Below are 22,079 nucleotides of genomic sequence, written 5' to 3'. Positions count from 1 at the left end.
CTGGGCCCTCCCACATCACTCATCAAGAAGATGCCCCTCAGACATGGCTACAGGCCAGTCCAATAGAGGCAATTCCCCAACTGAGGCTCCCTCAACCTAGGTGTGTCAAGTTGACACTAAAGCTATCCAGCACACTTTCCATCCTCCCCTCCATTCACTCTGATCCAGTCACACTTGTCTTTCTGTTCCTGATTTCACTTAAGGACCCTGAACTTGCTACTCCCTCTGCCTGGAATGCTTTCATCCCGTATGTTCACATGCCTGCCACTTTCTGACGTTTTACAATTCAGTGCATGCATCACCTCCCCTGAGAACCCTCCCCTGACCAACTAATCTAATTACTACTCCAAACATGGTCAAGTCATCCTCTGTTTTCTTTACAGTTCTTATCAATATCTGAAATAATCCTGTATTATTTCCTGACAAACTGATGTAAGCTTCATGACAGCAGACCCTGACTTGTTTGTTGTTGTATCTCCAAAAATTGATACCTCCCACATGGGAAGTATGTAACAAATATGCCTTCAAATTGACTGACAAATATGCTCCACAAACATTTTATCATGGCAAAAGACTAAAAATCTTAGTGATTCTTCTGCTTTAGTAGAAAGCAATTTCCAAGGCTCTTGCCTTAAAAAAATATATATTTTGGGTCAGCAAGATGGCTCAGAAGGTAAAGGCATTTGCCACCAAGCCTGATGATCTGAGTCTGATTCCCAGAACCCACATAGTAGAAGGAGAAAAATGACTCCTATAAACTGTCCTCTGACCTCCACACATGCACTGTGGCATGTACACGCCCACATACACACAAATAATGTATGTGTGCATATATATAATTGTGTGCCTGTGTCTGTGTGTATTTTCCCCCCAATGGCTTCCCGGTACCCAGAGTCAACTTCAAATTACATAGCAAGTCTTCTGAAAGAGCCCCAACCTACAATTTCAGCCTTCCTTCCCCCTGAGCGTCCATTCTTCCCAAGTATTCTGCCCAAACACATGCTTTGCACTTCCCTACCTCTACTCTCTTCATCTTGCTGTTCCCTTCTATCTAAAATACCCTCTTTCTATCTCTATTTCACAAAACACTATCTTCTTACAGGTAAGTTCAAATGTCACCTCCATAATTGATCCTTTCCCACCAGGCACTTTCCAAAAGTAATCTCTCTCCTTGGCTTCTTTTATTACATTTAATTCTATTTAATCCCTTGAGAACAGGAACCACTTGTTATCTTTACTGTTTCTACACTCCATTATACACATAATGTTTATTATGCACAATAAATATTTATTAACCTGACTTTAAACAGGCCTTCTCCTAACCATATCTTCTTTAGTTATCACTAACAATAAAGATATATTGGAATCTGTGCTGCAGATATGAGATGACCCTAGTATAACATATATAACAAGATAATTAATAATCCCAAGATTCCTACTGCTTGCCAAAGGAGCCCTCTAAGCAAACACTACAGGCATTCAGAGGAAAAATAAGTCAACAAAGGATGGCAAAACGATAAAAGGTATCATTTTAATGGCTACATACAATTTTTTAGATTAAAATTTAATCCTATGTCTTTACAATGCTTTCCTTTCCCTCTTCCACATAGCAACACTGGACTAGAACTCCTAAATCAAAAGTACCTTATTAAAGAAGGCACCACTTATAGCTGATCAGGAAAGAGACAAAAAGCACTTAAAATTTCTAATGAAAATATTTTCAGTAAATTACAAACCACAAAGCAAATTACAGTGATAACTGCTTATGGCCTATCCAGAACCCATATTCTCTTTCTAAACAAGATCCTAATTTTTGTGTATGATACACATGTGTGCATGGATACATGTGCACAGGCAAGTCTGTGGGCATACATTTGGAGGCCAGAGGTCTACAACAGGTATCTTCCAGAGTCACTTTCTATACCTTATTTTTTGAGATAGAGTCTCTCACTAGCTCACCAATTCAGCTAATGTAACTAGCCAGCAAACCCTACAGATCTACCTGTCTCCCAGCATGTGTGTGTGTGTGGGGGGGGTATGTTTGCAGATGTACCTGCACCTGGCGTTTATATGGGTGCTGGGGATCTGAACTCAAGTCCTCTTACTTGCACAGCAAGCACTTACTGAGCCTAATTTTGTTAAGACACCTAAATTTCCTTCAGCAGCTCAAGAACCTCAACATTCCATCACCTCCACTAAAATGACTGGTTCACAAATAAGACAGGGGATCTAATTCTGGATATTTAAGACAAGCAGGGAAAATTGTTTTCTGAGTGTTAGGGAGGCAATTCTCTCTCCTTCCTCACCTAACTAGGAAACATGTTGCTCCTGTGCCATCCCATAAGCTGGGAAAAAACAATGTTAAAGAAGTCTAACCGGCAGCAAACTCACAAACCTGAATGTTTGAACCAAGAGATGTATCCCACTTGCATTCTCAACAGGTCAGCAAGTAAAACTTTCCTTACTTTTGAAACCAGTTTGCACTGAATTTTCAGTTACTTAAAACCAAAAACATCGTTGACATCATTTGTGTGATTCATTTCCTCTTTAGAGCTCTGTTGGAGTTCATTTACTAGGTGTTCAATTCCATAGACAATTGAGCAATGTGGATATGCCTTGTATAACTATAAAAGTATCTATATAAAACTTTAATAAAAGTATCTATATAGATGTTTAAAAAGTCAAAGAACTTAACCTATATAACTTCTTCCAGAATCAAGTACCATCCTAAATCTGATAAAGGCTATTGACAAACTATCATCTATAAGAACAGAGTGAGCATTCTAGTTGGCCTTCAATTGTTGTGACAAAACACTCTGACCACCACCAGCTTAGGGAGGAAAGGGTTTATTTAGCTTACATCTCCCAGATCACAGTTCATCATGGAGGGAGCCCAAGGTAAGAACTCAGGGCAGGAACCTGGAGGCAGGAGCTGAAGCACAGGCCATGGAAGAACACTGCTTACTGGCTTGGTCCTGTGGCCCATGCTCAACCTGCTTTCTTATATAACACAGGCCTACCTGCCCAGGGGTGGCACCACCCACAGTAGGCTAGGTCCTCCTACATCACTCAACAATCAAGAAAATTCCCCACAGACATGGCCACAGACTAGTTCAATGAAGGCAATTTCCCAATTGAGGCTCCCTCAACCGAGGTATGTCAGGTTGACAACTAAAGCTATCCAGCACAGCAACCATTTAAAAAAAAAAAAAAAAACCAGGGGCTGGAGAAGTGGTTCAGAGGTTAAGAGCACTTTCTGCTCTTGCAAAGGACCTAGGTTCAGTTCTCAACACCCACATGGTGGGTAACAACCCTTAGATACTCCAGTTCCAGAGGATCTGACACCCTCTCTGGCCTCTGTGGGCCCTGCATGCACAAATGCACACATGCACACAAAACACTCATACACATAAAACAAAAATTAAATAAAAATTTTAAAAATTACTGATCTGCTTAAAGAATATACTCATTAATTCTAATATGAAATCTATTTACACTGGCCAGTTTTGAGCACCTTAGTTACAGAACTTAGAAATATCTCAAAAATGTTTTTGTTTTGTTTTGTTTTTTGTCTTTTTTGAGACAGGGTCTCCTTGTAGCCCCAGCTGTCCTGGAACTCACTACGTAGACCAGGCTGGCCTCGAACTCACAAAGATCCGCCTGCCTCTGCCTCCCAAGTGCTGGGATTAAAGGTGTGAGCCACCACGCCCGGCCCTTTTTTGTCTTTTTGAGACAGGGTCTCCCTGTAGTCCCAGCTGACCTGAACTCACTATGTAGACCAGGCTGGCCTTGAACTCACAAAGATCCACCTGCCTCTGCCTCCCGAGTGCTGGGACTAAAGGCGTGTGCCACCACGCCCAGCTCAAAAATGTTTTTAAAGTTTAAAAATAAAGTCAATGAGAAAGGATTAGAGGAACTGCACTTTCTAATTCTGTAAAAGCTAAAACTACCGTTTAAATGTTCACTTTTATCCATTATCCATAAGCACAGACTCAGTCATCACTTACAGCTTAAGAAAAGTACCAGGCCCTGGGACCTATCATCACCATCACAGAAAACAAACTTCCTTTCCCATACCACCCCTTCCCAACATAAGTATAGCATAACTTTAATTAGGTCAATATTCAATGCTTCCATATGGTCACCATAAACTACTACTACTTTTCCTTTCCTATACAAAATTTCTCTTGATGGCTGTTTTTTCAGTTTGCTTAAACACTTTCCAGACTTCAAGATATTCATTCACCTCAGATACTGAAAAAAGTGGAGCTCCAACAATGTCATCGGGTAGTGCATGGTACTCAACAGTTATTGACAAAATGTCTCCAGGAGCCTTAGACCTGCCTCCTACATATACCGGCTAACCTCTAAGCTTGGTACAGAGTATCTTTCTGTTTACTTCCCTCACCATCACTCTAGGAAATCCTTTTCTCTCCCATATTGGATCTCCTGCTATCTTCCCATATCCTATATTTCCTAATCTTAATTTACTCCTTTGTAGTCTAGCTGGGTCATGTCTCCATCTTTTGGCTAAGATCAAGTTTAACATAATTGGAGCTAGAGCAACCAATTAATCCTACTCTGATTTCCTTTAGCGCCAAGGTTCTCATATCCCTGGAAACTCCTCAGCTCCAGGGAAACTGGGATGGCTGGTTACCCTATTTGGAGAGACTGAAGAGGGTTTTGAAGACTTACATGTCTAAAAATGTCCTTATTCCAACCTCACATGTGGCTGAGAATCTGGCTGGATAGCACATTCAGGTTCAGAAATTATTTTTGTTCAATTTCACCTTCCAGAACTGCTACTAGGAAGGGAAAATCCTTTCTGATCTATCATGTCTTTTAGTGCTTCATCTTTAGCTTCCAAGTTATGGGAATTCTGCCATGTACTAATTGTGATTTTTGGTGTGAATCAACTCTCACTGATTATGCTGAGTGTTTGGTGGCCGCTTTTATCTGGAAACACATACCCTTCAGTTTCAAAATATTTTTCTAGATTTCATTGGCAATTTCTGCTAATAAAGTTCTCATTAGAATTCCTGTTACTCAGGTTATTAAGAACTCCCAAAATGGTCCCCTAATTTTTTTCACTTTTTCTATATCCTGAGAATTTTTGCTCCATGTCTGGGAAATTTTTTCAGCTTTGCCTTCAAATTTCTCTATGGAGGTTTTCAGTAGAGCCATTGTATTTCTAAGCTTAAAAAACTTTTCTCATTCACTTTCATTCCTTATTATAGTATCTTAATTTCTCAGTTGATATCATTTCTCTTATCTCTGAGAATATCAATGACAGCTTTATGTGTTTGGGGTTTTTACTTATACAGAACTATTTTACAAGTTGCTTTTTTGTCTGTCTGGAGCTACATCCTAAGCATTAGAGGCTCTCCTCAGATTTCTAGCAATGCTTGGTTTTCTATTCACATTTACATATGGGAGTATGAAAAGACGATGATCTGAAGCTCTAGACCCTTGGGTGAAGCCCACTGATGCTAAACTTCACTGTAGTTGACTGTCCGAGCCCTTTACTGAGGAATCCCTGACACCTCTATGTTTACGTCTCTCTTTAGGAGCAGGTCAGATTCTCCAAAGAACACTGTTCGAATCTCCTATCTTTGCAAAAACAGCCTAGATGCCAGCATTCTGGAAGCCAAGCAAAAGGAAATACTTAATCTCCTTTTTTTTTTCAGCATGAAATGCCCACCCTATACTATGTCTGATTCACTCAACCGAGCAGAGCTCTATTTTACCGAGAATAAGCACCCAATCTTTGAGAAGGCAGAAAAAAAGCAGACCAGTAACATGGAGAAGGGCAAACAGCTTCAGTTGATTCCCGTATCTCAGCCCTGCCTACACCTCAACTTCCAGAGGGTCCTGAAGACACTGGGCAGGTCCTCAGCTTTCATCATTGCTGATTTAGAGTTCAGCTTTCTCAGATCTCCAAAGTCATCACCATTCATTTGCTTTTCAGCTTTCCAAATTTCACTGCTGTAAGTCTCTCTTGCTCTTACCTCCAAACATTTATAACTACTAAAACCAAACTTCATTTTTAGTGGGGCTTCAGAGTAAATGATATTATATTTTTTAACATTTTATTATTTCATGTGTATGCATGTATTGCCTGCATGTAGGTGAGTGCACCCGTGTCGTGCAGTGCCCACGGAGGACAGAAGAGACTGTCGGATCCCCTGGAACTGGGAACTGGAGTTATGGACAGTTGTTAGCTGCTGTGTGGGTGCTGTGATTCGAACCTGGGTCTTCTGCAAGAACAGTCAGTGTTCTTACCTGCTGAGCCATCTCTCCAGCCCCATGATATTATATTTGTATGTTCAATCCATCAACTCTAATTTTATTCTGAATATGGTACAAATAAGGTTAAACATAGATTGATGAAAACAGTAATTTGATGAATTAGAGACTATTTGCATTAAATCTTATTCTTTATTCTTTTTCCTTACCTTAGTCTATTAAATACTTATTTATAGATTGTCAGCTACTATGAAGGGGAATTATAAATCACCACTTATAAACTCACTTCTGGAAGCCAGATGTGGGGTGCATGCCTTTAGTTCCAGTACTCAGGAGGCAGAGGCAGGTGGATTTCTAGGAGATCAAGGTCAACCTGGACTACACACTGAGTGCCAAATCAGCTGGAGCTACAGGGAGACCCTGTCTCAAAAAAACCAAAAAAAAAAAAAAAAAAAAAACAGGCATGGTGGTACACACCTTTAGTCCCAGCACTCAGGAGGCAGAGGCAGGCGGACCTCTGTGAGCTCAAGGTCAGACTGGCCTACATAGCAAGTTCCGGGTCAGCTGTGGCTACAGGGGGACCCTATCTCAAAAAGATAGACGGAGGGAGGGAGGGAATCACTTTGGGGGTTGCAGAGATGGCTCAGTGGTTAAGAGCACTGGCTGCTCTTCCAGAGGACACAGGTTTGGTTCCCAGCACCCACATAGTGGCTAACAACGCTACATAACTCTGGTTCCAGGAGATCTGATGCCCTCTTCTGGCCTTTGCAAATCTACATGCATGTACATGGTAAACTTACATACATGCAGGCAAACACTCATTTACATAAAATAAAAATAAGTAAAAATTTTTAACTTCTAAAAAAATAGTGAAATAACTTGAATCTTTTTCAATTAAAAATTCATTCATTTTTAAAGGAAAAAAATCACTTTTAAAATAAAATAGGATAAATCAAGAGGTAGCAAGTTCCTGACATTAGTCTCAGGCAATGCCAGACCAGATATATTGCTTCTAGCCTTAAGTATAACAAATATGATGGCACTTATTAATTCATCCAACATTACTAAATTCTAGCTATCTGCCACACACTTACTAGGATAGGCACATGGATGGAGAAGTTAAAGAATGTCTCTGAAAAATATTAATGAGTATGTGAAAACTCATGGACTAGTCAGACAGTCCTTAATTACTAAAAGCATTTCCTTTATAGCTTACTAAAACCTGAGTGTGGTATAAAAGGGCAGCACTAGAAAATCCTGGGGCTGATAGAAACTGCTCTATACTTTAACTGTACTAGTGATCCTTAAGTCCAAATTAGACAGTTGTTGGTTACCACCTAAATAAAAGTGCCATTATTGCACCATCAGGGATATCTTGCTGGGCCAGTCATTGTGGTTCATAGGCATTACAGCTGGATAAGACCATTGTTTGCTTTTCTCCCTTGACGGGTAGCACAGCACCTTCTCATACCATGAGAGTTGCTACTCGTGGAGGAGGCTTCCAGGTCAGTTCCAGCTCCATTCCTCCAAGTCCTCTGTCCAAAGTGTGTACTAACTTCAGCAATAGGTCTTTCCTTCAAGTTCTGGGAGGTAATCAAGAGCAATGGCAATAGCCTGTATTGTTCTGGAAGTCTGGGTCATATAGTAGATGTACTTTTAGCTTTTTGAGAATTCTCCACACTGATTTCTATAGTGGCTGCACCAGTTTGCAGTCCCACCAGTAGTAAATGAGGGGTACCTTTTCCCCACATCCTTGCCAGCATTTCTTGTCATTTGTTTTCTTGATCTTAACCATTCTGACTGCAGTAAGATGAACTCTTCAAATAGTTTTAATTTGCATTTACCTGATTGCTAAGGGTGTTGAACACTCTCAAAGACATTTCTTATCCATTTTTATTTCTTCTGTAAGAACTCTCTATTCAGATCCATAGCCCATTTTTTAATTGGGTCGTTTGTTTTCTTGATTCCTTGGTTTCTGAGTTCCAGTATAGTCTGGATACTAATCCTCTATCAGATGTATTGCTGGCAAAGATTCTGTAATATTCTTAACAGAGAAGCTTTATCAAAACTTAACCATAAGGAAGCAAATCCAAATTGAGGGCTACTGCAAATGCAATAGAATAACTGGCCTGCCATTTTCAAAGCTGCCAAAGTCATGAAAGTCAAGGAAAACCTGAAGACCTGGCTCACACTAACACTGCAAGACATAACAGACATGCAACACATGATTCCAGACTGAATCCCTTTGCTATAACCATAGTATTAGAGCAACTGATAAAATTCCAATGAAGTGGTAACATGAGTTCTAGAGATTAGATGACAGTATCTCATCAATGGAAATGTCTTTGTTTTAATACCTGCATGCATTATGGTCATGTAAAAGAATGTAGATAACATATACAAACACATCTGGAATGCCTAGACATCAGAGAGGCAAATCACTCTTTAATGGTCAAGGAGAAAAAAAAAATTGTACTGTACTTGAAATTTTTCTGTTGTTTGTGGTTATTTCAAATTCTTTTAAAATATTTCTAAAAGTTAAAAAAACACAGGGAAGTAGACAAGAATTATATTAAAAAAATAGTGACTGGGTGTATATGCCTATAATCTCAACACTTGGGAGAAAGAAGGATCATGGGGTCAAGGATAGACTGAGCTATATAGGAGGCCCTGTCTCAGAACAAAAATTATGTACACCATGATAAGTAGTTTAAATGTCATCTTGAAAGCTGTCAGTAGTCACTGAAAAATATTAAGCAGGATGCTGCTGCAATTAAAAAATCATGTGTAAATTTGTGTGTGCATTTTGAATAAATAAGATCACCTTATTTTCAAGTTAGAGACATGTAATATGTTAAAGGCTGCTTGGAATTTGATGGGAAAAGTGTGAACAGTGAGATCCAGGAATGTATAAATTCAATACAAATTTAATACAAGTTAGTCAATTGAGACAGGTGCGGAGGCAGAATAAAATCAGGATAATACACTGAATTGGTATTACCCCACAGTCATGAAGGCAAAAGAAAAAAGGATCACAATTAATCACAACCTCAAGCAATATCACACAGCAATGGACCTCCGGAAGAAACTGTTGGCTTGGTATGCAGTCAGAAACAGTGACACATGACAAAGGCATGCAGTAAGTCAAAAATAGAAAGTATATTAAACTTGCAAATACTGTGGTTTTAGCTACTAACTCCAAGAAAACATAAGTTCAGAGCATGGAAAAGCTTTACGGCATCATATTGGGTCAGGTTTACCATATACCTGAGCTCTTAGTCTACTTTTAAATGTTTCTTCATTGTAATTTTAGTTAGAGCAAAGCAGTAGGAACTTAATACTATTTCAAAACGGGGTTTTTAGCCACTGGCTCCTAGTGAGGGCTTTGTCTAATCTTTCCAAGCAAGAGTTTTTCAAATCTCAGCACAGAACACTTCTAAGTAGTACTGACTGCTTTTCATAGTATATGGGTTACCTTGGGCCGTTAGCCACTTCTAGAAAACACTAATGCTTAAGGACAAGATTCTTGCACTAACAGGACAATTATACTACTTTTACAAAGTTCTCATAAAATCTAATTTTAACTTTGTTCAACTTCACAGCTATGATAGTTTCTGTGTACCAATGAGTAATGATTATACTTTACTAAAAAGAAAAAGTCACTAGGTTGGCAGGAGTATCTCTGCAGACCAGAAGCTATACCTATAAACTCTCCCAATCACAGACCAAGTCTTACTGTCCAATGCTAAATTCCACCCTAACATAAACTGCCAGACTGGCTTTTGGAGAGACAAGTGAGCCAAACCTTCATCTGTGTTTGCACTTTGATGAATATTGTGATAATATTCAAAAACAATGTGGTAGAAAAGTTATGAATCACTTTTTATCATATAACCAGTTTGAAGATTCTGGACATTGCCTATGGTTTCCTAATGTACACTACAATGCCCCCAATTCAGTCAGTTCTTCCTCATAAAGAGTTCCAAAGTTAAAATGGCTGGGGCAAATTGTGTACAACATAGTTAAAAAGACTTCTCCTCGGAACTTGTTGAAACTCTCTGTGATAATGTGCTTTGTAAAAAGGCATGCATCTAGCACTATTTATCCTAGTCTTACATATCCAATAAACCCTTATTTTGCGAAATATCCATTGTATATCTTGAAATACAGTTTAGGAAATATTAAAGTGTTCAGTTTCTTTATACTTAGTGAAATTACACATGTATCTGTGTGCTGCATAATTTTTAGTCCGTAAAAGGCACTAACAACGTCAGATCAATAAAAATTTTAATCTTCCAAGTTGAAGGATGGAACTCTACCACTAATTTGCAGATTGGAGCTACATAAATACAAAAATAAAATGTAACTACCACTTCATAATAGCTGTGCCGAGTGGTGGAAAGTCTGTGTATTAGCTTAATATTTACCCCAAAATAATAAGAGCAAAACATTCCAATGTAAAATATCCTAAAAGAATGACTAAGATCCTGTTTGCATAGTCAGGCAGAGAACGATCCCTTCGATAACAATATAATTTAATAAAATATTATCAAGAAGATATGAATGTTTGTGGATAGTAAATTTATTTACAGTTTTTTATTAGTCCTGCTGTACATTTAACTTATACTTTATCCCTAAAGGAGCATTCTAGTTTCTTCCTTTATCATAAGATTAGCCATAACAGAAATTTGAACATCAGAATGGGGGCTGAGGCTATAACTTAGTTGTAGCCTAGCATATACAGGGCCCTGAGTTCAACTCCCAGAACCATATAAAGATGACATGGTGGTACATGCCTGTACTCCCAGCGCTCAGAAGGTGGAAACAAAACTTCAGAACTTCAAAGCCACATTGTAAGTTCACAGCCAGCCTAAGCTGTATAAGATACTGTCTCAGAAAAAAATCCAGAGGGGCTGGAGAGATGGCTCAGCGGTTGGGGTCACTGGCTGCTCTTGCAGAGGACCAGAGTTTGATTCCCAGGACCCACATGGTGGCTAACAACTGTCTTCAACTCCAGTTCCATGGGATTCAATGCCCTCTTCTGAACTCCGTGAGCAATGCATGACACGGATGCACTTACATACATGCAGGCAATACACTCACACACATAAAATTAAAATAATAAAATAAAATTTAAAAATCTAGAATGGGCAAAAATCACAAAATACAACTATAAGTCTCCAGAAAAGGAAAAATAACTCCTAAACTTTTATCTTTTGGCAAAATATAATGAAGCTTTTAGGAAAAAAAAAAAGTCATCTACTACTATATACTGGCTATTGCCTCTGCTCTTGGTTATCCACCAGAACTTGATGGTAAGGCCCTATTTGCTGAAGATACTACATATGTGAGTTGTATAGCAAACAAGAAAGGAAGCTAGTACTGACCCCAACGCGTCATCTCTGCTGGCTAGATTTAACAGTGCTAGAAGGTGCTATGCAAACTACCAGAAGAGAAGAGTAACAAACAACCTTGTCCAGCTCTGAACCCTGCAGGCTACAACAGCATTTGCTCGGCAAGATATGTCCACAAGTGCAAAAGTAGCATGACTGCAAAGGGAGTAACCAACTACCTTTTTACTGGACTTAAGGTCCACTTCATAAGATGGAGCCCATACCTGGTACTGTATCAGGGCCAAGAACCTGTGGCTAGACAGGTCACAGTCCATAGGAGGAAACCTACTACTATCAGACACAGTATTAAACCAACTCCTACTGACTTATTTGTTATGCCCATAAATGACTGCATCTTTTAACTGTCAGAGAAGCGTCTCCTTACAGCAGATGGTGATTAACAGAGACCCACAAGGGGAGAACATGCAGAGAGTCAGACAGAGCAGAGTGCTGAGCCCTAAATGAGACACCTATATCACACCCTCCCCCCAAAGCTCAGGGATTGTGGAAGAGAGGGTGAAAAAACTGTGAGAACTAGAGTTGGTGGAGAACTTCAAGGAAATATTGTCTTCTAGACAGCAGGGAAGTTACTCATATGAACTCACAGCAATTTGACAGCGTGCACAAGACCTATGCAAGCTCAAGTCAGACAAAATCCCAGCGTAGATAGGGCGATGGGCAAGAAGCCCCACACCTAGCTGAGGAACTATTGGCAATTAATAGCTGCTACAAGAGACAAAGTCAGTTTTCTTTAAGGATGTGATGCTGGGTAGGTTGACCAGGCTCCTGGGGGATGGGCTTTATCCAAGAGCAATTGGGGACAAAATTTAAGACTGAAGAAGCCTTAAAAACATAATAGAGGAAATGAAATCCGTGGGAGTAAGAAAGTGGAGATGAGGGAAAGGGTCTGAACATGATCAAAATGCATTGTATAAAATTCTCAAAGAATCAATAAAAATATTTGTAATATTATAATGATGTCCATTTTTTACAGCTGATTCAAACAGTTAAGTAACTTGCCTAAACCACCTAATCAATAATTAAAAGTATCAGTTTAAATCCACGCTCTTTCCTTGTCTTGATTGTTGACTGTCCTCCAGTATTGCTTCCATCTCACTACTCAGAACAAAAGTTTGCAGTAATCCCAGACTCTTAACTGTTCTCATGCTGCCAAAAGAAGGCCATGTTTATATGGTTTTCTCCTTAATAAAAGTAGGTATTTCTGGTTTCCTTACAATACACATAGATGCTGACACATGAAACATATGCACCATTACACATAATAATAAAGTTCCCACACTATTGAAATGCTGAAAACTACTTAGCTAAAACATTATATGGGGGGCGGGAAGTACTGCTACAATGGATTATGAAATTGCATGAATTCAAGGTATTTTCTTTTTAATCATCACAAATGAATGAAATCTTTTCAGACACAAAATAGTTTTACAATATATTGCCATTTATAGCCAAGGCTTCAAAAACTAAAGTGGGAATTTCTGTATTTAACATAAATGCCTCTCCACAAAAACAGGTTCAGTTAGAGCAGGAAGAAGTCACTGAAACATCTCCGTCACTCCAGGGGCTGACAGCACGGTGCCGTAGTCTAACTCCAACTCCATTCACAGGGTGTTTCTTAGACGCAATTCCGTCAACGGCATCACTGCTACTCCACCATAATTAAAGTTTCTCTTTCAGTTCACATGACTTTCACACAAAAAACAATTAAAAGTCTTCAAGCACTAAGTAAAATATAACTTACTCAAAGTTGGATTCTCTTTCCAAACCACAAGTTTCTCTCAAAATTTCTTTCTAACCCCGGTAGGGAGTTACAAGGAAGAGCGCTTCCCAAAGATGATGTCATATCTACCTGTAGTCTTCAAAATGCTAGTCCATGATCAGTGAAACTTCACAGGTTCTATAATAACTTGAAATATTTTTATGTTAGATTGTCAAAAATAATTTCCCAAGCTTACAAGTCTACACATACATAGAGTACCTAATAATGAATGGCCTGTGGATTTATGGGACACCCTTTGAAACTAGAGAAGACGCTAGATGAAGAAACCCTAATTCCAAAATAGAAGCAAGCATTTGTTCACAGAGAAGAATTCAAAGGCAAACTGTGGTATTGAAAATGAGGAGCCAGGTCCACATGGTTCCTGTTCCCCTAAAAGCCAAAATGCTGCTTCACCAGAGGCAGATCCAAGAGCAGAATGAGGAGAGGCCAGCTACTAGAGGCCTACTGACTAAAGAGATGAAATTGTACAAGGAAGTGTGGAGAAGCCAGGGAGGAGCAGCCCTGAAGCTGAGCAGCATCAACAGGAGAGGAAATCCCCTGCATCTGGAAAGAATGACAACAAAGGACAGTCATTCTTGTGTCAGGAATGACAATAAAGGGAAATCATTATGGGGGACTTCTTAATTCATCAAGATTCAGTGGATACAGCTGAGGAATCCATGGTCTTCAATTCTTAAACTTGAAGTCATTCTCACTGACCATTCTATGAGTAATAATGGATGAGAAAACTCAGCTAACTAGTGAATCCTCAAATACACCTATCTGGGAGTTAACCTGGAATAATACGAAGACACTACCAAGTTCAACAAGCATAATTATACAACTCTGACAACCAATAAAAGTCGATCTCACTGCCCAAAATCAGAAAAGGAAAGTAAGAGGCGAGGAATCATCAAAGAAAACACAAAAGAGTGAAGTTAACACTTATGTCCATGCTAGTCTTCTAAATTAAAAATACTTAATCATTCAGTTGGACTGAAGCAGCAACTTAGGAACACAGTAGCCAGCCACCCTCCCTCTACTCCGCTGGCCACTCGACTCTCCTCTCCCTAGCCCAAGCTCTCCTGACCCCTTCCTTTGCCCTCTTGTCTCTTTCCCTATATCTTGTCCCATCAACGTTCGCCTTCATTAAATTCTTTACTTGCTGTCCTTAATCTACTTTCACTGTCAACATAATACATCTTCATCCCCACCAACATGCCCAATGCTTCTGATCTCAATCTCTAAACATAAGAGTAAGAAGTGTAAGAGAGCACAAATGCTCTGCATGACTGTATTTCCTCTTTCTGTGTCTGATGGGCTTGATTATTTTCTCTTCTAGCCTAACTTTTTAATACTGGTTAGATGTTACATGTTGATTTTAAAACCTATCGCAACCAGCAGGGTGGAAACAATGAGCTTCAGACACCACCAAATGAGAAAAAAATTAGGAAAAAACTGTTTGACTGCCATAATAGTACAATAAAATTTGTGCCAAGTTCAGTTCTTTTACCCTAAAAGATACTGGCCTTACTAAGTAATAGCAATCAAGTCCTAAGATTTATGGGCCATTTCCTAAAATTTCCAACACATTATGGTATTTGTTTTCATACTGCTATAGTAAAGTATGCCTTAAGTTTCCACATGAAATATTTTTAACATTCTTAAAATGTTAATCTTGACATCCTGTTCTTATTCATAAAGCAATGCTCTTTTTTTGTTGTTGTTTTTGTTTTTTTGAGACAGGGTCTCCCTGTAGCCTCAGCTGGCCTAGAATGCGCTAAGTAGACCAGGCTGGCCTCAATCATCTTGCTTCTGCCTCCGGAGTGCTGAGACTAAAGGCGTGTGCCACCACGTGGGCCCAGAGCAATATTCTTTTAAGAAGGAAAAAAAGGTTATATTCCTAAAACCAAATTACTAATCAAGTAATCGACACTGCGAGTTGTGTAATAACAAACATTATTTAGCAACTACCTCAGGAAGAGGGACAGGAACGAGAGAGGGAGGGAGAGGAAAAAGGAAGAGGGGAGAAAAGGAACAATAGCCTCCCACCGTTTACTGAGTATGATCCTGCCATGTGTCAGCATTGTTTTTAGATAAAGTAATTCATTTTTAGAATAGATTATTAGATAATTAGTGTAAAGGAAACAAGTGTCCTCTGTGTACTTTAACACATTTATAATGATCCTAATTGAAGACATATAAAAATGAATTTAATCATCTGTATTCAATGATATCTTGGTAATTTTTGTATGATTAATAAACTCTACTCAGAAAAAGCTAACAGTGAGGAACAGTAGGCATTAAGAACAAATAAATTATTATAGAAAAGATTCAGTTCCTTCTAAACCATCATCACCCAAACTCACACATGAAAAGAATGTGAATTAACTTTTAAACTAGCCTAACAAAAGATTGAAATGTTTATCATAGTACCTGCTGATGTGCCCTAGTAAAAAGTTTATTAATCAGACAATTCTCTAGGTAGAGCATACATAAAATCTGAATAAATTATAAAATGGTTATTTAAGGGTAATGTATATGAAATATTACAAAATCAAGATCAGAAAGCGTCAAGACAGTTGTCCACATGCAGACAGACCTGCAAATTTCTTTTGTGCTGAGTAATATTATCCTACGTCTACCTTAAAAATAAATTAGTAAAGAATTCCTTAACATTTAAATTTCCCACTTCAAAGCAGAAGAAAGTCAATTTAATAGTGAATTTGTTAGTCATCACTAGCAAGTTAGTTTATAATGTCTAAATTCTATAACTCAAATTGACATCAAAAATTATTTTATAAACTAACACAGAAACAATAATCTTTCCAACAACTTAGAAATCAAAGGAAAGAAAGTCAAATCTTACTGACTTTAACTAAGAAATAATATATATTGTTAAATTTAGCAGTGACCTATGGTCTCCATGAGCTCATCCCTCAGGCCAGCGATCTCGGCTAATCCCTTCTTCCTCTACCTGCTCTGCCTATTTCCTCTCAAGCCACCAACACCAAAAACAAGAAATGCAATAAAAGAAAGCAACATGCCTAACCTGGAATAGTCAGTTTTCTTACTGTGATACTGTTGAAAACAAAACATTAACTGTACCATTAAAAAAATGAAATGGACTCTAACAAAGAATACAATGAAACTGATTGAAATGAAGCAATAGACAGAATCTTGACTATATGTTTAAAAGTAACCAACTATCAGCATAAAAATCTGAAGCACCTGGGTAGGACCTTTGTTAATACAAATATCAAACACAAATACTTAGCGTGTAATATAGAATATTTAACTATACTTTTGTCCTATTTCAATTATTCAATCTTTTAAAGATTTAAAGGCCTAATACTTCTTGAATTAATAAAATCAAACCAAAAATGGCACCATAAAGCAGATCTGAATTGTCAGAGTTAACCCTCAACAGTAATCCTTCAGAGGATTGTAAATTTCCTTCAGAGGCCCTCCCCAAAATTATAATGTTTAAAAAAAATGACTGAGGTCAGTTCACAATCTGGAAACTTAATCTGAACCTTTTTATATAAATCTGGCAATGAGAAGAGAATAGAATGTTTCCCCAGAACCTAGCAACTGATTCACAAATGAAGAATGGGTGATCTATTGCAATACTTAAATGAAAAGATCCTGTCATTCTTAACGTGATTCCCCCAAAAACCTTAAAGAAAGTAAGTAATGCTACTTATGATACATCTCTTGAAGTTCTTCTAATCTTAATTTTTATGGAGGGTGAAACAGGCCAGAGAATTGAGACAAGACACTGCCTTACCTAAAGTATAACAAAATAATTCCTAAAAAATTCTGTTCTCTCTGGGTTGGAAAGTTGGCTCTGGGGTTAAGAGCATGTACTGCATGCCCAGATTTAGGTCCCAGCACCCATGTCAGGCAGCTCACAACCACCTGTAACTCCAGCTCTAGAGGAACCCAATGCCTCTGGCCTCCAAGGTACTTATACTCACACACAGACACACACATACATAATCAAAAATAGTAAAAATCTTTTTAAAAGTTATATTCTCCTCCTAAATCATAAAAAACAGTAACAGATAAGAGATTGTAAAGTTTTGTCAGGTCATATCAAAATACTAAAAAGATAAGATGTAAAAGGTACTACTTAACTTCCAATTGTGACAAATCCATGGTTTGAAGTTATTTATCATATATTGATAAGAATGCAATGAATTTGGGCTGGGATATAGCTCAGTTGGTAGAGTACTTGCCTAACATGCATAAAGTCCTTGGTTCAATTCCAGGTACTACATAAACTGAGTGTGGTGGTACATACCTGCAGTGCCACACTGGGAAGGTAGCTGCAGAGGACAGGGAGTTCAAGGCCAGCCTGGGCTACATAAGAGCCTGTCTCAATGTACACAAAGACATGGATGCATGCATATTATTTTATATAGAGTGAATTCTGCCAAATGCTAGATTTTATTTTTACTTTTTGGCTTACGTATGTATGTTTACAAAGTGTTTTTATACATACAGAAGAAACTACATACAAGAAAACATACTAAATGTAAAACATATAGGTTATTTTCATAATATGGCAAAATACCTCAAAGCATAAAACTACTACATAAATTCTAACCAAAAGTCAATGGGTAATATGGCTTTTCTCATATCATACATTATCTAAAATTACATTTGCCATTGGAACATACAAAGAGTTCTGCTGTTTTGCAAATGAAAAGGATATTAAATGACAATCACAATCACAGACCAGAGTATCACTAGGGAGCCATAATTTAATAATTCAAATTCCAATGCTAAAAGTACTGAAACCTTTTAAGTCTTCAAAGAGAAACACCAAATAATTTCTAAATTTATGAAATAAGAGATGTAAAAATTCCATATGCTTTTTAAAAAATTTTACCCTACACATAAGGCAGGTATTCACAAAACCAATTAAAAAATTAAGATTATCTCACTCTCAAGAGAGAAGTTGCCTGAAAATTGGTTTAGATTTCTTACATTCCCAGTAGGTTTTATAAAAACCATATCATTCACATTTACCATTTTTTAAAAACCTTGTGACATCATGTTGCTAGCAATCACTCTTCTAATACTGGCCAACTGGACAATTAAAATTATTATTATTATTGAATTAGTGGTTGACCCTGAGAAACAAATTTTGAATGAATTTCAAAACCAAAACAGGCAGTGAATTCTCCAATAAAGCTTTACTTAGGAACAAACATCTTTAATAGAAAAATCATTCCAGCTAACTAAAAGGATTCCAAAGGTACGAAATACTAGATGGACAAAAACCTTCCAGAGCCAATAAAGTAGCCCTCACTACCAGTGATGGAACTGCTGGATGGTAGACTGCCCCCACCCACGTAACATCAGAGGCTCAAGAACCTGGGCCAAGCCTTCAAGCTTGAAGGTCACATGCAGCGTTTGCTGGTACCATTGGTCTATTCCCCTATATAGGTCTTCTAAGTCACGTTCACACTTAGAAGTCAAATCTAACCAGTTTAGACTGAAGCTCAATTTGAGGAAAATCGAACACTCAGGTGGGAACTGCCCCCAAACATTCTCCATCAACTACAGTCACCAAAAAAAAAAAAAAAGAAAAAAAAAAGAAAGTACACATATTCTTTCATCTTAGGCATTTAGTAATTTTTGGAAAGCCCATGTTTAGTAATTTCCCTGGTTTGTGCTACACGGTAATAAAATAAAATCCAGTGAAAACCACCTCCTAATTCCTGTCCTCCTAAGATAAACAGATTCTTCACCACCACCTCCCAACCCCAGCTATTCCCAAAGGCTGGCAAGAAATGTTTCCACCAGGGAACACCTTCCCACTGACCAGTTGCCAGATTGCCGTGCACTAGGCAACTGTGCTCATCCATTTTTGCTCATCTCCCAATTTGTTTGAAATCTCTTACTGCTGCCCTAAAAACATTAAGTTCTTCATCATAAGTTCCAAAAGAGCGAGGCCATACATCAAGGCAACAGTTTCACTCCTGGAGAAATAGTTAACCAAAAACTGGAGGGGAAGAAATCTTGAATAATTGGCGTCTGTTCTTTTATTGTTAAATGTGTGTGTGATTACACAGTTAATAACTCTAATCATAAATACCCAGCTAAAGATTAAGAGCTTTCCTTTTCATGCAAACTTACCCCATTCTAGGTATTCAAGAATATTCTTCTCTCTTCTCAACGGAGAATTATTGCATTCATCATAAAGGCAGATGAGGATATCCAGTAAGGTCTCTACACTGAAGCACTGCCCATTGGTCTGGGCTGGCCCATCCAAAATAAACTGCTCCAACTGCCTCAAACGCACTTCTCCGGACATGTTTACTTCGATTTCTGCTGGTTTTCTTTTAATTGCTATAACGATTTTTTACTGTTACTATTTGAACCTAAATCTGTCAAGGTGTGGTTTTAAAAATAAACCACTTGTTATTCCAACAACTGTCATGCAATGCCGGTGCTGAATTAAACACCCAACACGCCAGTAACCTCACTTAACGGAAGCGTCTTCAATTTCACCCATACACATATACTTTGATGGTAAGTTTCCATAAAATATATATTTAATATTTTTAAAAGAATACAATTAATTCGTATATTTAAATAAAATAACAATTAAAAGTACAACGAGTTAAAGAGTCAACACTTCTTTCAAAAAAAAAAAATCCCTTCATTCAAAATTCAGTTGGTGCAACATAATCCTGAAACGAATCCGGTTGCATCATTAATGAATCAAGTCCCCTTTGCATCAGCAATTCACTTCCCAGGAAAACGAAAAATAGAAAAGGGAGGAGAAAAAAAAAAAAAAAAAACGTATAGAGGGGGAGGGAAAGCCAAAAATTCTGCTGCAAATGCTCCCAACCTCCACTTGGATAGCGCTGGGCAGCGATTCCTCCGCGGGAAAGGGAGGGGAGCTCCCGGGCAGCCGCTCTCCGCGGCCGAGCACGCCAAGTCGCCGGTAGGACACTGCTCCCCGGCGCCCCGGCGCTTTCTTCCTAAGGCTTCGCCTTGCGTCCCGGATCCGGCCGACCGCGGAGAAGACCCGTCATTTTCCTCCCGGCTTCTCCTAGGGCCTGGCCGGCGGGGATGAGGCGGGCTGCCGCGCCGCGCTCTGGGGACGGCGGCTACTTGGTAGCGCGAGCCCGCTCCATGCCGGAGGCCGCTGGCGGGCCGCGCCGTGCCGGGCGCAGCGCCCGTTCTCCACACCCGGCCCGCGGCCGCCGCGCCGGAGGCTCCCGACGCCCCTCGGGGACGGCTGCGCCGCGGAATTCACAGGACTCGCGCGGCGGGCGCGGCAGCCACGGCTCGGGCAGCGACTCGAGCGCCTTCTTCGCAGCCCGGGGCTAAGGGCATCTTTCCGAGCCGAGCAGGGAGGCGGCTGAGGCGCAGGAGGAGGGGGAGCTGCCGCCCGAGGAGACCAGAGGCTGCCGCAGCCCAGCTCCCAGCCACTCCTGGCCTCCCCCGCCCTCCCGCGCCACTCGCGCCCGCGCTCTAGGCTCCCGGCACCGCCGCACGCAGGAGGAGGCTCGCGGACCTTGCGGATCCAATATGGCGGCGCGCCCCGCCCCCCGACCCCGTGCCGAGCCGAGCCGAACCGAGCCGAGCCGAGCCGAGCCAAGCCAAGCTAAGCTGAGGTTGCTGCAGCGAGGGAATCGAGGATCGCGGTGAACTCTGGCGCTGAGCGTGAGGGCCGGAGAGCTGCGGCAGGATGCGCCGCGGGCTGGGGACTGCGCCACCACTACCCGGGCGTCCACAGATCGCCGACGGGGTTCCGTGCACGGCCCCGCCATGCCACCTGCCCCGCACGTGTGCTTTCCGCGCCCAGCAGCTCTGAGAGCCCAGTGCCGCCTCCACCGCTTTTTAACTGCTTAGCCCACTCCGCATTCGGCTCTCCCACGCCCGAGTTCTAATTTCTTGGGTTCCTAATTGCAGCACTTGTGTGTTTTTTCGAGACTTTAAATAAATAGACTGGTCTGATCGACCATCCTCGTCGTGCATATGTGCTCTCAAAGGAGAGAAATCCCCATTGCTTTCCCCCAAAAGTTTCCAGTGTGAAGCTTGACATTTTCTCCTGCAGAAATGTTTTAGATGATGCCTGTTATTCCTCGGCCAAGCCACCTGCAGGGGCTTCAACTCATGAACCAAGACAGTTCCCCACTGTCATCAAACTTACACATACACCCCACACCCCACACACACCCCACCCCGTCTACAAACATAAAAGTACGCACACAGCCCTCTTGCAACCTGGCACAATGCAGCAAAGGTCATATTCAAGAGCCAAGACACCTGCTGCCTGTAGGGCCCTTTCAGGGTTTTGTGGTCTTGGTTATGAGAGCTCCCTCCAAAATTCTGGAAAACCCCAGACTTGACACTACTGAACTGGGTGGGTCATTCATTACATTTCTGTTACTTCTCCCTCAAAATTGCTCTCTCCTCAGTGATCCTCTCACACCCGTTTTCCATCCTAATGCACACAACTAATGGTTCAGTTTTACATCTCGATACAGAAGCAGAGAAAGAATTAGAAATGAAGACCTAGACGTGAAGTTTGAAAATGAAGGCTAATCAAAGTCAAAGTTGCTGTGGCTCCTGAAATATTATGAATCTTATATGAAATTTACACTTGCCAAGTCTATACTTGCCTGGTGTAA

The 22,079-nt window shown here is 40.0% G+C and overlaps 1 protein-coding gene across 12 annotated transcripts in view; it reads right to left on the bottom strand.

Moving 5' to 3' along the window:
- Cdc42bpa (CDC42 binding protein kinase alpha) overlaps nt 1-20,975 on the bottom strand; it is a 311,536-nt gene extending 290,561 nt beyond the window's left edge. For 9 of the 12 annotated variants that reach the window (XM_029558261.1, XM_008822348.3, XM_008822344.3 and 6 more), the window contains exon 1: nt 19,570-20,190. In XM_029558261.1, coding sequence (XP_029414121.1) covers nt 19,570-19,747 — 178 coding nt within the window. In that variant the 5' untranslated portion in view covers nt 19,748-20,190. Of the gene's footprint in view, nt 1-19,569 lie in introns of all 12 variants that reach the window. The other 3 variants (XM_008822349.3, XM_008822352.2, XM_008822356.2) reach the window with 1 other exon arrangement.
- Between the last annotated feature and the right edge of the window lie 1,104 nt (nt 20,976-22,079).

Source organism: Nannospalax galili, unplaced genomic scaffold, assembly GCF_000622305.1.
Source record: "Nannospalax galili isolate Female #2095 unplaced genomic scaffold, S.galili_v1.0 scaffold1508, whole genome shotgun sequence".
Taxonomy (NCBI): Eukaryota; Metazoa; Chordata; class Mammalia; order Rodentia; family Spalacidae; genus Nannospalax; species Nannospalax galili.
This window is presented reverse-complemented; position numbering and strand designations above follow the sequence as displayed.